This window comes from Pezoporus wallicus, unplaced genomic scaffold, assembly GCF_028554395.1.
Source record: "Pezoporus wallicus isolate ANWC-B61680 ecotype Strahan unplaced genomic scaffold, APGP_CSIRO_Pwel_v1 contig_5352, whole genome shotgun sequence".
Lineage (NCBI taxonomy): Eukaryota > Metazoa > Chordata > Aves > Psittaciformes > Psittacidae > Pezoporus > Pezoporus wallicus.
This window is the reverse complement of record NW_026639660.1, coordinates 52,411-68,394: the sequence shown is the minus strand read 5'-3', so window position 1 is coordinate 68,394 and position 15,984 is coordinate 52,411. Positions and strand designations below refer to the sequence as shown.

The 15,984-nt window shown below is 40.3% G+C and overlaps 1 protein-coding gene across 5 annotated transcripts; it reads right to left on the bottom strand.

Annotated features, from left to right (window-relative positions):
• Positions 1-415: 415 nt before the first annotated feature.
• Positions 416-15,830, bottom strand: SLC30A6 (solute carrier family 30 member 6). Of its 5 annotated transcripts, XM_057415337.1 has the most exons (14): positions 15,697-15,830; positions 13,674-13,760; positions 12,617-12,701; positions 11,621-11,663; positions 8,674-8,739; positions 8,179-8,259; positions 7,396-7,431; positions 6,477-6,571; positions 5,748-5,796; positions 3,687-3,806; positions 3,295-3,397; positions 2,932-2,979; positions 2,280-2,348; positions 416-934 (listed from the first exon to the last, which is right to left on the bottom strand). In XM_057415337.1, exons 1-14 carry the CDS (start codon positions 15,697-15,699, stop codon positions 437-439), a joined length of 1,383 nt encoding a protein of 460 aa, XP_057271320.1. In that variant the 5' UTR covers positions 15,700-15,830; the 3' UTR covers positions 416-436. The 5 variants fall into 5 exon arrangements, with proteins under 5 accessions (XP_057271320.1, XP_057271321.1, XP_057271322.1 ...); XM_057415338.1 differs by lacking the exon at positions 8,179-8,259; XM_057415339.1 differs by lacking the exons at positions 11,621-11,663; positions 12,617-12,701.
• Between the last annotated feature and the right edge of the window lie 154 nt (positions 15,831-15,984).

Below are 15,984 nucleotides of genomic sequence, written 5' to 3'. Positions count from 1 at the left end.
ACTTGTATTTCTGCCATTTCCTATTCTCTCAGCTTTTCAGCATTCAGTGAATTTAATGCTGAATTGCATTAATAGTTTCTATTAAGCAATTCTCATTTGAAAAAAATTGCTGCCTGGTCACAATTTTACTCTCTATGGAGTTGTGCTGTATCTCAATCCATTCTTGGGAAAATAAAGAAAAGTGAATAAAAAGCTAAACAGAAACTGACATGCTATAGAAGCTACCTCTGAAGTATCCTAAGTCTGGAAAATATTTGTGACATTACACAGGCTACTGCTGACACAAAGCAAAAACTGCAGTTTAACCGTTTCATGAATATGAACAATGCACTTGTTCCCAGCCATTTAGAATGATCTGACATTCCAAATGTTTGTAAAAATTGGGTAATAAAAGAATTAAGTCAATACCCTTAAGTATAATAAATAATGGTGTTTATTACGGTCGGGGTTGACCACGAGCGTTGGTTCCATATCTGCTTGGGACATTTGTAAAACCAGTTCTGAATCCTTGAGTTGCTCCCATTCCCGGTATTCCGAGTCCTTGGTTGAGTACACTGCTGTAGGGTGCGGATCCATGATTCAAGCCCAATCCATAGGGCTTTGTCTGAGTGTTCAAAAGAATGACTGGACTCACATTTTTGCCTGGCGTATTAAAAGCAAATTCTGGCGGTGGGCTGCTAGGCTTAGCTGGAGTGGATGTAACAGGGTTCAAATTATCAGCAGCTTTCAAAGATGGCATTGGAATAATATGATGATCCGAAATGTTCAGAATATTGTTTGCAATAGGCACAGATGATAAGGTAGGTCTGATCCAGTCATCTTTGAAAATCTGAACAGTCAAGGTAGAGACCAATGCGTATAATCTGTTAGTGACATGGGCAAGTACCATTTGTTCATTTGCATCTCTCCGAATTCGGACATGTACTGATCCAGCCTAGAAAGGGATAAAAATAAGTTGGCTGTTAACTGTTATTTCAGTAAAGATTCTTCACATAAATTCAAGATGAGGTAAGTTATCCTGCAGAGTTACACAAAAACCTTTCACAGTGGAGACACTACTAAGTTGTGAAACATATTTACTAATTCCATAATTAGGATACATTTTGACCTTTCCTAATGTGTTGATCTTTTATGAACATATCAAGATCACCATTCAGATCACCATTCAAGATCAAATTTAGGAAAGAGTGTCATCCCTGTGCTGTTGGAGCGGGCAAGAGGACAACACTCACAGCTCAGATCAGGACCGTAAGCAAGAATACAGGCAATGCCTGCTGTGGAACTCAGACTGAGTTTCTCTTGGACTGTAGGCTGCCCCTGCCTTCTTCCCAGTTGACACTACCCCATTCACCCTGTACTACTGCTGCAGAAGAGAACAGGATGCAAACCAAAACCTCTCACGTGCTTTTTCAGTTCATATTTAATAAAGAACATGGTTCACGGCTTGTGCTATGTAAGCCGTTTTTACTTCACATAGTGCAGCTGAAAACATACCCAGGTCTCAGGAAGTTTCTACTGCAAGCTTGAAGATGCAAATAGGTAAATAAGCATACAAAGGTTTTATAATCATCTGATCACTCCAGCAATGCTGTGATCCAGTATTTTGGGTGGCAGAATAGTAAACTAGAAGTTATTCTCACATCAGCCAGCCAGACCTGCTACCTTTTTCTTTTCCTAAGAAGGGTAACATACTGAAGAATTCAGAAGTAGAGAAAAATTCTACAATTCTTAATTTTCTTCCTGTAACAACATATCTGCATCACCTTAGGAATAACCGAGATCTGTATGATCATTCTGGACCACAAAAAAACCCAAACCCTAATTCCTTTCAGCTTCAGAATATCAGTATACAACTGTAGGTGCTCCTTTCATCCCCTTTCCCCAAAAATGCTGAAAACATGTTTCTGCTGTAGAGCTTTGGTACCTGAAGTTTTACAGTTTTCCTCTTCTCCCCTCTGAGACAATTTACACTAACATACCATTTGAAAAGTTACTATGGTTTGAGGTTTTCTTCACTGCCAAAATACAAAAGAAATCCTATAGTTGTAAAATGCATGCTTTAATCCAGAGCTGCAATGTACATAAATAATATTAAGCAATAACAAAGCTTTAAAAAACCAGAAAGGACAAGGGAAGAGAACTTTTGCGATATATCACAGGGACTGAATACTAACTCTTTTTTTTTTTAAGATTTCAGAAGAAATACTTCATTTAAATAAAAATTTAATAACTCTCAACTTTTTTTTTTAAAGGCTAAAGACAATAAAGACATAACTTACCAATGTGCCAAAACCCAATGTCCAGAAATGCTCATTTCGAACCTCCAAGACACCATCCAAAGTTGAAACCTGATTTTACGTGAACATCCAGAAATATGAAAATAAATTAGAAAGAATGTTTCAAGTCCTTTTGGAAATGTACTTTTACACATCTCTGAATAATACAGCATTTTCAGCAGCGAAATAGAAAAGCTTCCATACACAGAACAGATGATGTCTGTTAATGATGCCACTAATGCTTATCTACTGTATTTTTGCTACCCTTGAACATGCAAATCCATCCAAAAAGTGGTTTAAGTAACTCATTTCAAGTAACTCTTGCTGCCAAATTGCAGTATTTTCTCAACCTGACATGCTATAAGTCAACAGCTGCCTCTACTCCTTTTCCTCCCTGCATTAACATCTGCAAACCACTCAACGGTAGCTCAAGTTTAGTTTATAAAAAGAACAACCTGTACTATTAACAGATTTGTTACGGATATCTGAATGACACTATTTATCTTAGACAGCAAGATCCATATTTGCTACATGCAGCTAAAACATTTAAAAAAAGTAATTCTTTTGCAATCTTCCCACAAACCCCCTTCATATTCCTAAATGCTTACTTAATGTTAGCTGTGCGCACTGTGTTATGTATTATACACTGACTTACCTCTCTAAGAAGTTTATCCAACTGGCCAATCACATGAGGTGGGGTTGTCTTTAAGAAAAAGAAGGGAAAAAAAGGAGGAAAAAAAGAGTTATAATAAAGATTAAGTGGCCTTGTTTAAGTAAGAAAGCCTTTAAGCCTGATCTATCCACACAGGAGACCAATGGCATTAAACAAATTCATGATGCATACTTCCACTGCCCTTGAAATCCTTCCAGCATGTCACAAATTCCCCTGGGAATGCTCCCCATTCAAATGCTTAAACATACTTCATGTTTGGTTGGTCTTTGTTTGTTTTGCTTTTTTAAATGAGACATTTAACAACACTGAAACCACAAAATCTCTTGTTTTGTGACACCGCCTTACCTGGAGTAGTACTTTTCCACTGTAGACGCTCATGGGATACATGGTACCAAATGTCATCAAAGCAATTGCTATAGCAGAAGCTGTGTCTACAGCAAAATAGTTGCTAGAAAGAAAGAGCAATGTTAAAGGAAAAGAACTTTTTAGATTTTTTAAAAGCGTAAGAATTTTCATTTGATTCTTTTTCATTCTTTTCAATTACATACCCTTACAGAACATTACATATACTGATCTCATCTGAACTATACCTCTTTGAAAAAAGACAAACATATTCACGGAGTTGCAAAGCCATTCATACAAAATACAGCTTTGATGAGATCACTCCTTCCATGTAAAAGTTGCAATTTCTCATAGACTGGATACAAAAGTTTCTTTTTTTAAACAACTGTACGTACTTGATTTCAATGAGCATATATGTAATGCAAAGAGCTAGAGCTCCAGCAATATCAATCAAGACAAAAGGGTTCATTCGTGGCAGAAAGATGCTACTTAATCCTGGGATGATTCCACAAATACTGTAACAAAACAGAAAAAGCGGTTGTCAGCTAGCTGTTCAGCATTGCTTCAAAACCCAAAAGTTACATACCCACTATTTCAGCATTTGACTTCAAATACACTTTGCAGTCATAGCAAATTGTGTCTATGAGAACTGTGAAGGCCCTTCTAATTCCGCTCAGTTTTGTAATAGCCTGATGTCAGCAAATATTAATCAAGTTTAGATCCATTTCATATTCTGTCTCATATCTGAAACTAATACCTCTTGCATCTTAAGTGTGCTTCAAGTCTATCTTCCCATCTACAAAATGTTATGTTACGCTAATCTTTACAGAGTTTTTTTACATGTTAAAATACATATCTTGTCCTACTTTCTTTTTTCTAGTAACACAGCTAACTGTGTCGGCTGTATGAAACACAAGTGCTTTACAGGTTGAGATATTGCTATTACATATACATCAGTCTTGGGGCAGGGAGGGTGTTTCCATATCATTAGTCTTCAATCCATCTGCCACCTTCTGTGTTCAAAAGCCAAAGCTAACTAATCGCTGGGACTCTGAAAAGAGGGAAAAGACCAGCTACTTCAGTAAGCAAAAAAAAACCCATGAGGGAACACTGGGAAAAAATATTTATTTATCGTTATCTCCTGTCAGTGAGAGCATGAAGAGAGAAAAGGGTTTCTGTACTTCCCAGTGAATGTAAGTGCATGTCACGTACTGGACAATTTAAAGGAAAAACAGCATTAAACATTTTGTTGCTCTGTTTAGAGCCAACCTATGTTTAGACATCACATGCTGGTCTGTTCCTGTAAGACTTTTCATCAACATAATTATATACAGGTGCGGATAACTTGTAATCAACACTGCTTCACAGAACACATCTGAAATAGCTGTAAATGTACTACCAAAATTTACATTTTCTTAACCTGTAGACAATTATGTCAACAATTTTTATCTCACAACCCAAAAGCCATTCTAGATTCTTGATCTGGGAGCCCTTCAAGTTACCTGTGTCCTCTGAAACACAGTGTTAAAGAAAGACTCTGCTAGAGTCTGTGGTTGTTATCCACTGTTTTTTTTACACTGAAACTCCAGGTACATGGACAACCCTATTGTTAGTCTTCCAGAGCTGTTTCACACAGTTTGGGTTTGATGACACAATACTTCACCCCATATAAAGTTAATTCTTCTGTTTAACAAGCCAGTGTTCTCTGTTTCCCTCAACTGTATACAAAAATCACAACATGCAGGAACAGATGGGCTTTGCCGCATACTTAACTTGTTATACAATATGGCTTAACATTTTGATACTGACAGCATAAATACTTGGAAAAACACGTATGGCTCAAAATAACTGTTTCTGACATCTGATAAAATTATTTGCAAACAATGTTATCTCACATTTAGATATTCAGTACTAGAAGGAGAGTTGATAGACAAGACGAATGAGCCACGCTGCTTCAGCCCCCGGAAGACACACACATTCAAATTTTCTGCTGGACAGGTGAGGAGTTTCCATAGCTATGTTTCAGTGAGTAAGCTGTTTCATGTATCACATTTAAACTACACCCATCCTAGTCACTTGCCCACCTCACAGAATAAACAAACATAAATTAGTACAAATATATCACTGAGGTAATGCATGTTGAGCTGTACAGTCCAAGTCTGTGCAGGACAAAGCCAGATTACCTCACCTTAGCCAAGGAGAATTACATACAATGTACTGAATGCATTCAGAGCGAAAGTTGTGTATTTTGATTAGATTGATGCATTCGAGAAATGTAAGAGACAATGTCTGCTCTAGAGTTCCTGCACTAGAGCTACAGTAGGCAAAGCTATTTTAAAAGCTCTAATATACAACAGTTTACACCTCAATACCCATCCAAATTGTTATTATACACAAAACCCCCAATACTACCTTCCAGAAACTTAACAATTTGGAAAAACATTTTTAAGCTTTACCTTCTACTAAGATCTGCAACATGCTCCTGAAGCCAACTTGTGCTGGCAGCTGCAAAAGTAAAAAAGGTAATGAAATTATTATGAGTAAAAGCATACATTTTAAAGTACACTTAAAGTTTTAAGAGAAGAAACCAACACATTGTGAATGAAGAAATGCATCTTAACAGACTGACTGTTGCTTAAAAAAGTTCTACTTTTCCAGGCAGTAAAATGTTTATCTCTCATTATCATCTCAGCTGATTATGTACAAATATAATTGTAGATTATAACCATCAAAATTACCTTTTATATAACACGAATTATAATATACAACTGTAAATAATTTACAGTTAGTGGGAACGACTGCAAGCCTACTTCACACTGGAAAAGTCCCAGGTAAAAGAGCTATTAAGAGGAATGATTACATTAATTTATTTTTAATCTATTAATATATCCATAAGACATCTTTAAAGTTCTGATATCTGACAGATGATCTTCACTAGCTAAATCCAAAAAGATTGAAAATAAAGGGTATTTCAGCATTAAAATGCTACTCAGTTTATCATGCTAATGACTACATGCTACTTGAATGACTAATAGCAACTCTAAATTCCATGAAGTTATATTTATGGAGGTAACGGTAATATATACCCACAGGTTAAGCAAGTTGCCAGGCAAGTTATACCTTGATAAAAATAGGAACATTAGCATCCTTTCCCAATTCTTGTTGTAGATTAATTTATCACATACCTTCAGAGACATAAGCAAAAGGCTTATTCCTAACGGAAAGCATTGTAAATAAGTTGAAAAAGAGAGCCACGAAAGTACCAACCAGCAGTCGCCCCCTAGGGAGGGGAAAAAAAAGGTACCTTAATCTCACGTCATCGCAAAATGTGAAGTCAACCTGTAATTACTAGTAATAATCTTTCACTGAGGCTGAAAACAAGAGTAAGATAAACTAATGTAATGCTTAATAACCGGCAGTGTATTATCATTTCAAGGGTTGTATGAGATCACTCAACTTCATACGCTAGTGTTATCACATTAGGCTGTATGTAGTGTTCAGAACATTGAGTAACAGTTCTTAACTAACTGCACACATACACACACATATACGTTTTTCCTTTGAAGACATAAATGCATTGTCCCTTCAGTAGTAGAGATAAAAAAGGCTGTTTCTACGCAATTATGCCCTATGCCCCTACCCTCTCCCAGGAGAACTACAACTTCACCATACATCACATGGCCCAGTCTTTTGTCCCACAACACCTTCTTTTATGTGTATTCACACAAAAGAAAACACACTCTCTGTGCTATCCATAGTCTTCATCATCGTTGCAACACCTCCAGCTCGCAAATCATCACAGCATCCTCCCCCCTATATACCAGGCCTCCTAAGATGCCTCTATAAGAAATGTGACTAAACTAGCAAAACCCACAACATATAGTTAAATCATTATTTAGGAGAGCATGTGCTTTACATTTCAACTGTACCTTGAAAAAACTGATTGCAATACGCCTTGCACATAGTTTGAAACAAATGCTGAAGTACCAAAACCCAATCTGGTGTTGAATATATTTGCATAATCAATACATGCTAGATTAAGTATTAAAAACACAAAGGGACACAAGAAAAAATATCATTTTACATGCCAAAATAATTTCTTACGTGTGTATCTCGGGCTGTTCCAGGAACCGCTCTGCGCTACAAAAATAATTGAAAATCCGAGTCATATTCATACAATAAAACATCTTTGTTTTGATACCTGAAGTATATTTTTTCAGTTCTGAAGAGTTAATTGCCCTTCATAAAAAACCCCTCACAGATACAGTATTGCAAAGAAAATAAATAAATAAATTGCTTAAATCAGCACAGCAGATTTCGTAAGTTGATCAGTACAACAGATCAACCTGTAGTATGGAATCGCTAAGTTGTTAATACAGCTCTCCATGGAGAGAGCCTTTGAACAGAAAAATGAAAGGTAAGCTGCCTCAGTTTTAAATACCAGATGTTTACAAGAGAAGAGGTTTTGTTAAAACTAAAATATTCTTTTAGGCTAAGCACCTGAAACACGAATGCTTCCAAGTGTAGCTGGTATGTCAAATTCATATTTGAGCACATTTTGAGGGACTGATGAAGTTGATAAACATTCAGATCCTTCATAAATTATGAAATTGCTTTACAAAGTAACTGAAGTAAAAAAAAAATATCTATTAATGAACTTAAAAATCAAGATGCACAGGGAAATTCATCAATTCCTATCACCACATCTAAAGCCTATGTATAGTGTAATCAATGTGAGTAGCAAGGGTTAGCATTATATTTTAAAATCTGAACGTTTTTCTATAGTAGCTCTCTACAGATTGCATCTATAGAATGCATATGCTTTTGCTCAAACTTGAGTATCTCTGCACATCACAAGAAGTTGAAGAAAGTGGTACATATCCCTACCTTTCTTTCAGTATAAAAAGAGCACCAAGCTGTGCCAGAACTGTAGATGCAAATACTGCTAGAACTTCAAACCTTTCAAACCTGAAATTTGAGAAGGAAGTTTAGAAAACTGGACACTGAACAGTGCATCAAATGCATTCTGGTCCTTGGAAGGAACCAGCAAGATAGACATACTATTTCTGATTCTTTCAAGAGCAGATTGGTGGGAACAAACTGAAAGTTTTATGGAACAGGCATTATTTTCAATGTCTTCTAAGCCAAAACTCCACATATCACAAACAGCTTAAAATCAGTATTTCCTCATTCTTTTTGCTGTCCCTCCCCTTCCTGCTCCTCCCCTGCTCTATAAAGCATCAGTCTTGGTCCTCCTTATTTTTAGGCTTTCACACACAGATCATGCCACAAGAAATGGCTGTTAGAGGATACAGGCAATGAAACTCAGCAATGTATCGCATGGTGTGTTATTAAATATTAGATCCTGTTATTAGTACTTACCCAAACGAATACATGGGGCTGGGCTTCTTCATCGTTACCCAGTAGCTTATTAGACATGTTATCAAACTGAAAAAAAGTGGGAGAATGACACTATGATAAGTAACTGCAGCCTTCACAAACTAGATAATCTACAAATGCACACTTCAGCCATCAGATCTGAACATATGAGTATTACCACGTCTTACCACAAACTCAACACCTCCATCACTGTCACTGTCAGTGATGGTTCCAGTGAATCCAGAAAGGTTGTGTTTGGGAACTGAGACTCCATGAGGATGTTTCAGCTGTTCCCATAAAAAGTGCAGTGAATAATTTTAGCAAAATGATAGTTGCTCAAATTCCCTACACCGGGAGAAGCTGAATGCTGTATTCACAGCATGCTGTGCTTACAAAGGCTACTGCCAACCTTCTTCAATATAGAACATCCCTCAGCCTAAATGAGCCATAACTCCAAATGCAATGCACTTTAACAGAGGCCCCGAAACAAATAAGCACAACCAGTGTTCAGATTGTACCTACTCCATGAATTTTTCTGAAAGGGACCTGGAGAACATGACAGCAGGTACCCCAGAATGTGATTAACAGGCAGCAAGGGTGGTTTGAGACAATCCTTTTAACACTGTCTGGTATCACACACAGTAATGTCACACATAGTAAGTACAAAGCAAAAGTCTATGAAAATAGCAAATTTGACACTAAGTAAATGCTCTTCTACATGTGCTTTAGAAACTTGCTGACCTGGTTTCAGCTGCGATGGAGTCAATCTTCTTCCTAGTAGCTGGTGCAGTGCTGTGTACACCGGTATTTTAGTTGCTCCTAAGCAGCACTTACCCCTGTCAAGGACTTTTCAGTCTCTCATGCTCTGCCACTGAGAAGGGGCACAGGAAGCCAGGAGGGAGCAGAGACAGGACACCTGACCCAAACTAGCCAAAGGAATATTCCATACCACAGCACGTCATGCCCGGTATATCTGTGTAGGGGGAGTTGGCCAGGAACCACCGATAACTGCTTGGGAAAGGGCTGGGCATCTGTCAGCAGGTGGTGAGCAATTGTATTGAGCATCACTGCTGTTCATTGGGTTTTTTGGTTTTATCTCTGTTATCTCCTTTTTTTTTCTAATTATTATTATTACCATATTGTACTCCATTTTAATTATTAAACGATTCTCTCAACCCACAGGTTTTACCCTGTCATGGTTTAAACCCAGTCAGGTAATTTGTTCGCTCACTTCCCCCCCCTTTCTTGCCCTCCCCCTGCTCCCGGAGGGACGGAGAGGAGAACTGAAAAGAATGCAACTCCCACAGGTTGAGATAAGAGCAGTTTAGTAACTAAGGTATAACACAAATCACTACTGCTACCACCAATGATAATAATGATAAAGGAAATAACAAGGGAAGAGAATACAACACCTCACCACCAGCCAACCAATAACTCGCCCCCAAGCCCGACCAAGCTCTGACCGATACCTCCTCCAACCCTGCAGTCCCCAGCCCTTCCGGCTAACTCCCAGTTACATCCTGGGCATGACGTGCTGTGGTATGGAATAGCTCTTTGGTCAGTTTGGGTCAGGTGTCCTGTCTCTGCTTCCTCCTGGCTTCCCCTCCCCTGGCAGAGCATGAGGCTCACAAAGTCCTTGGCCAAACCAAAACATCGCTATCAGCTCTGTTCCCGAGCTGAAAGTCAAAACACTGCACTGCACCAGCTACCAAGAAGGAGAAAAATGACTGCTACTGCTGAACCCAGGACAACCCCTTCTCTGATTCTCCTCACCATCCTACTTGGGGCTGGGCAGGAGGAGTGAGCGAGTTGGCTACATAGTACCGAGGTGCTAACTGGGCCATGATACTTGCCTAGAAATACTGCAACCTGAGAAAGGCCATTTAAATGAGAACGACTATGATAAGCAAGATGGCAGGACTGACACATTTGTGTCACTTCCTTTATATCCCAGTAAAAAGTGAAGAAAGCTCTCCATTAAACTCTTCTTTTAGAGAACTAGATAAACAAATGCAAAATTCAACATCAAAACTTTCCCAAGATGAAAAAGGCTGCTGAGCCAAGATGACAAAACTCAGTGGATATAGACTTCTAAGAGAAATGAAAGATACATTAGAGTTATATCACAATTCTAATGTAGCCACAGATCAAGTTAAGCATTTTTGTGCCTATATCAACCATTCATTTTCCTTTCTGCATGTTTGCTGCTGTTATTTATGAATGTTTCACTGTCAGTCAGATAAGCTATAGTATATAGTGGACAAAACAGACTGATGAGCCATACTTTTTATAAGGTAGTGAGCCAGCAATGAAGATAATGTAGGTTAATAATTAAAAATTACATGTATTTTATGCAGTTTATTTCCCAATCACTGCTGCCAACCTGCATCTCAGGTAAGAACTGAATATATTTCATGTCTGCAATATCAATATTATCAAAAGTGCCTAGAACTTTCATACTTAGGTAGTTTTAATACCATTTCATTAGAAAACAGGAAGAAAAAACTTAAAATATCTAACAACCTTATTGGAAGACTGCATGGGATACAGCTCTTCAAATATTTTGAAACAGAAACAGGATTACATACTCCTTGTTTCCTGATGCTAAAACTGAGGGATACTTCAGAACCAACAACTGTGGCATTAGGGAAACATTCCAAGTGACCAAACCAGATGATAGTTTGATGCTAGATTCTGTTTTATGTTGTTACACATCTGCACAGATGATGGAACTGATTTGTTACTGGTCATTCTCAATACAGCTGTGGTGTTTCTCATCATGTATTTATAGAGATGTACAATTTTGCACTCATTTATGCTATATTTAAAGCAGTGTTTCTATAGTGATGACTAAATAACGTGTTTGTATCTGTAAATAAATTTTATATGCATAGAAATTATACAAAGACAGGCACAAATGAACAGTTAAGACTAAATGGAAAAAACTCACCTGAAAAGGTCAAAGATTGTCAAATATGTGTAAGCAGTTAAAGCTGTAAAAAAAGCAAATATTAAAACAATATAACTTTTCAGTGCAGACATCACTTGTATTCTTCTAAGTCCCTCTTGTGTAGCTTTTACATTTATCATCTATATGAACTGTTGATGTTGATAGAGAAGTCCCTGTCTTTTGTATGCGTATATAATACGAATGTCCTAAATACATCGATATATTGAACCTCATAAACAAGTTGATTATGGCAATCCTAATTCTGATAAAGGCTGTAATAATGCCCAGACATAAAAGATATTAAGCTTGTGACTAAGCTGTGGCTATGAATTTAAATACAGACAATTCAGGAGATCTTCCAGTAACACATCATCTGCCAAAGCAAGAGATCCCCAATACGCATTACTGCAGCAAAAAGTAGGTTCACCAGAACCTTTTACTTGTTTTGCTTCTCTGACCCATCTTGAAACTGCAAGAATACTTGTGTCACAAACTAAAAAATGTAAGGCATTCTATTTTTAGTAGAGGTGACGCAAAGCATCTTGGAGCCCCTGTACAAAATAATGAAAAGAGGCACTCCTGGAATCAGAGAAGCATTTTGTCACACTATAAACATCTTGATTCAACTGCAAGTCAGGGTCTCTAGATCACTGGCACTAACTATTTATATAAGGAACAGGTTTGAGGATGAGCTTAAAAGTCTACTTTTTTGCAATCCTAAGGCTAAAATGGGTACTGCAGGAAGAAAATAACCAGGTCTAGAAACCCTTGCAACCTTTGGATGACTTTCACCATCCACACTTGCCTTGAGAGATGATTCTTGAGAAATGACTCTAAACTGACTTTGGCAGATCAAAAAGAAGCACTTTCCAAACTTGGCTTTGTAGCCACCTAACTCCATTATGTGCTGAACTTTGCTTTTATAGTATGTTGGAACTTCATAACCTAAGAACACGTGATAGTTAGTTGTAGTTTCAGTACAAGAGAGACACCTACCTATGCTGTTTGTAGAGCTGCACCACATTAGCAGGAAGCCAATACATATTAAATTTATAGCACCAAACAACAAGATCTTCCAGGACTGTTGATGAGAATAAAGATATATTTTACACCTTCCAAAATTCAGCAGAAATGGTTTCTCCTCCCTCCCAAATATTTACAACTCATTTCAGAACAAGCATACTTTAACTTTACAGATTCTCAAAACTCGTTTATCAACAGCGCTTGTGCAACATGCTTTTTGGTCTAAAAAAAAAATAAAAAATAAATCACCCCTGTATAATATTTGCATTTTATTACAGCACACACCATCTGACTTTTGAAGACAGACTTCTAAAACTTCTGGAGCACCTCCCGTATGAAGAGAGGCTGAGAAAGTTGGGGCTGTTCAGCCTGGAGAAGAGAAGGCTGCGTGGAGACCTCATAGCAGCCTTCCAGTATCTGAAGGGGGCCTATAGGGATGCTGGGGAGGGACTCTTCATTAGGGACTGTAGTGACAGGACAAGGGGTAACGGGTTAAAGCTTAAACAGGGGAAGTTTAGATTGGATATAAGGAAGAAATTCTTTCCTGTTAGGGTGGTGAGGCACTGGAACAGGTTGCCCAGGGAGGTTGTGAATGCTCCATCCCTGGCAGTGTTCAAGATCACGCTGGATGAAGCCTTGGGTGGCATGGTTTAGTGTGAGGTATCCCGGCCCACGGCAGGGGGGATGAAACTAGATGATCTTAAGGTCCTTTCCAACTCTAAATATTCTATGATTCTAACTTATATCAGAGGGTTCCTCGATTTGTGCTGGAATTCAAGTACCAAAACCATCTGTGCATATTCGGTTTACAGTTGTACTGAACACATCAAATATAAGTACAACTCTGGAGAGCACTGACTGTCCGAGACAAAACACAGCAAGGAATTCAGCTTCAGAGCTGAATTTCAGTTTTTAAGCACAGCTCAAAAACTTCAAAGAAAAAATGTCAAAATACACTCATGTCAATAATGTAGTTTAACTTATCACAGCTAACATCTTTTTATTATCATTCACTTTTTAAAAGACTTACCCTCCTATCTGCTGCAACCAGCCTAAACTCATGTGTTAACTTTCCAACCAATGATCTCTGTGATTTGCGGAACAGATGTATTGTCCCCTTAAAAAATATAACAGTTTAATTAATATCAATGACTTAGAGTAAGGTTTTTTTCCACTAGAGACAGCCATAAACATTAAATACAATATTTTTCTAACAGCTTTACATGGTTATTATATTAGAAAATGATGAATGCTTTGGAATTAAGCTTCATTCAGATATAGTTCAAGATTACTGGAAACATACCAAAATACCATTTCAAGAGTGGTTTATTTACTTTTATTTAAATAAAGCTACTACAGATGTTCTGAAAACACAAATATTTTTCTTTATCAAAGCACACTTCCCACCCAAGGCCAGCTGGTTTATTAAACAGGAAAATATTGTTTATACACATATACATAAATGAGAACCCCTCAGAGAAATAAAACCAATGCTGCTATCATCTGTAACATGATGGACACAAAGCCAGTAACATGATGATAGACACAAACAATCTCAGTTATGGCTTAAGCTAAATACACACAGTAGATGTGGCCACTGTAGGAGCTCCTTCTCCCAAATCCCAGTCCTGTGTATATAAGCTCTTCACTGAGGTGGACAGAACATACACACATGTAGGAGATGGGAGCGAGGGGTGCTATGTGGCTCTCCTGAAAGTGTGACAGGGAGCAGACTACCAGAAAAATTCATCAACTGTAATGTTTGCTCCCCTTTCTCAGAGGACTCAGGCTTCTAGTTAGCTGGTCTCCATCCTACCCTCCTCACAAACTAAGCTTTACACATGAAAAGCTCTTTTGATCTGCAGTAGAAATGTGTGGACTTGCAATGGATGGTCTGCCACCTGCAACGATTTGGGGCTGGATAAAATAAGGTTTGATTGTGAGCTACTGCACCTGTGACTGCCAACAGACGACAAAAAGAATGACAGAACATTATGGAAAGCTTTCCGAACGGGCAGAGGACTGCTGCTCTACCACCTCAGCACCCACCGCTGTGTGCTGCTAGCACAGTACCACAGCTCCCTGCTCAGTGCAGGACGTGGCACACTGAAGCTGTGTGAACCTCGTGCAAAGCCAAGCTAGCATCAGCTCACCCAAGAAGCTAGCTCCAACTCAGCACATGTTGCACTTTGGTATTAAAGCTTCCCTAAATTCCAGCCAACACAACAGAGAGAAACCTCTGCCACGGAGGGTCCCCGTAGAGTGCTGCACCAGCTGTATGGCAATTGTATAGCTGATGTACGATCTACGGGACTGCGAGCGTCTGCTCCAACAACGCCAACAGGTAACAGTACCTGGTACTGCTGCCGACTCATCTGTGCTCAGCATAACAAGGTAAAGTTTAAGCAGCCGGTCGAACAAGTACACACAGCGGTCGTTCCGTCGGAGGCAAGCCATAACGGCGAGCAGCGGCAGCCCCGTACTTTCAGGGACACGCGGGAGCAGCGGCACCAACACCCGTTTGTCCCGATGTGAATTTCCCTTTTCTGACCGATGCAGCGTTCGGTGAAAACCCCGAGGCCGAACCGGGCTCAACCCGCAGCCCAGCGCACACCACCCACCCGTTCGGGGCGCTCCTCCAGCGGCACCTCCCACCCCAGCGTCCGCCGCCAGGACCCCCGGGGAGCCGCGCACGGGGGTGGCGGCGCGAGGACGAAGCGCTATACGGAAACCCGCACCGCGCGCTTCCCGCTGCCCCCGGAGCCGTTCAACGGCCGCCGGTGCCCGCCCCGCGGCGGAGCCCCGGCCGGGAGGGGCGGGTCCCCGCGCGCAGCCACGTCACCGCCGCCCCGGCGGGGCTCGCGCCAGGCGCGGGACGGCGGCGCGGCACAGTCGAGGCCTAGACCGGCACCGGGCGCGCTGCCCTACCCGGCCCCGGCCACCTCAGGCAGCGGCGGAACTCCCCCACCCGAGAGCGGCGGCCTCAGCAGCCTCCTCACCGTGCTCCCACATGCACCTTCCCCACCGCCCCCTCCCCCAGCGGGGCCACTCACCATATTATCCCCCGCACCGGAAAAGACGGCGCCATGCGAAGCCGGAAGAGGCGGAGAAGGCTCCCGTTGCTACGGAAACCAGCGGGCCCGTTAGGTGACGCGCGACAGCGGATGTGACGTATGGCGAAAACGGTATCTTCCTCAGGGCACCTCCTGCCGAGTCGGTGTCTGGCAGCGCGGTGGAGGCCGGGGAGCGCAGCGGCTGCACGGCGGGCACACTGCCCGGCCCTCCCGCCGCCCGTCCCCTGTGGAGGACGCTGCGTGTTATCTGCCCGTTACCCGCGAGGA

What these genes read in the sequence shown, in the direction of transcription:
- SLC30A6 (XM_057415337.1), bottom strand. An exon ending in AGCCCCATGTATTCGTTTGG is followed by an intron (nt 8,260 to 8,673) that starts GTAAGTACTAAT and finishes CTCAAATTTCAG; the next exon opens with GTTTGAAAGGTTTGAAGTTC. An exon ending in TTTTGCTTATGTCTCTGAAG is followed by an intron (nt 5,797 to 6,476) that starts GTATGTGATAAA and finishes TTACTTTTGCAG; the next exon opens with CTGCCAGCACAAGTTGGCTT.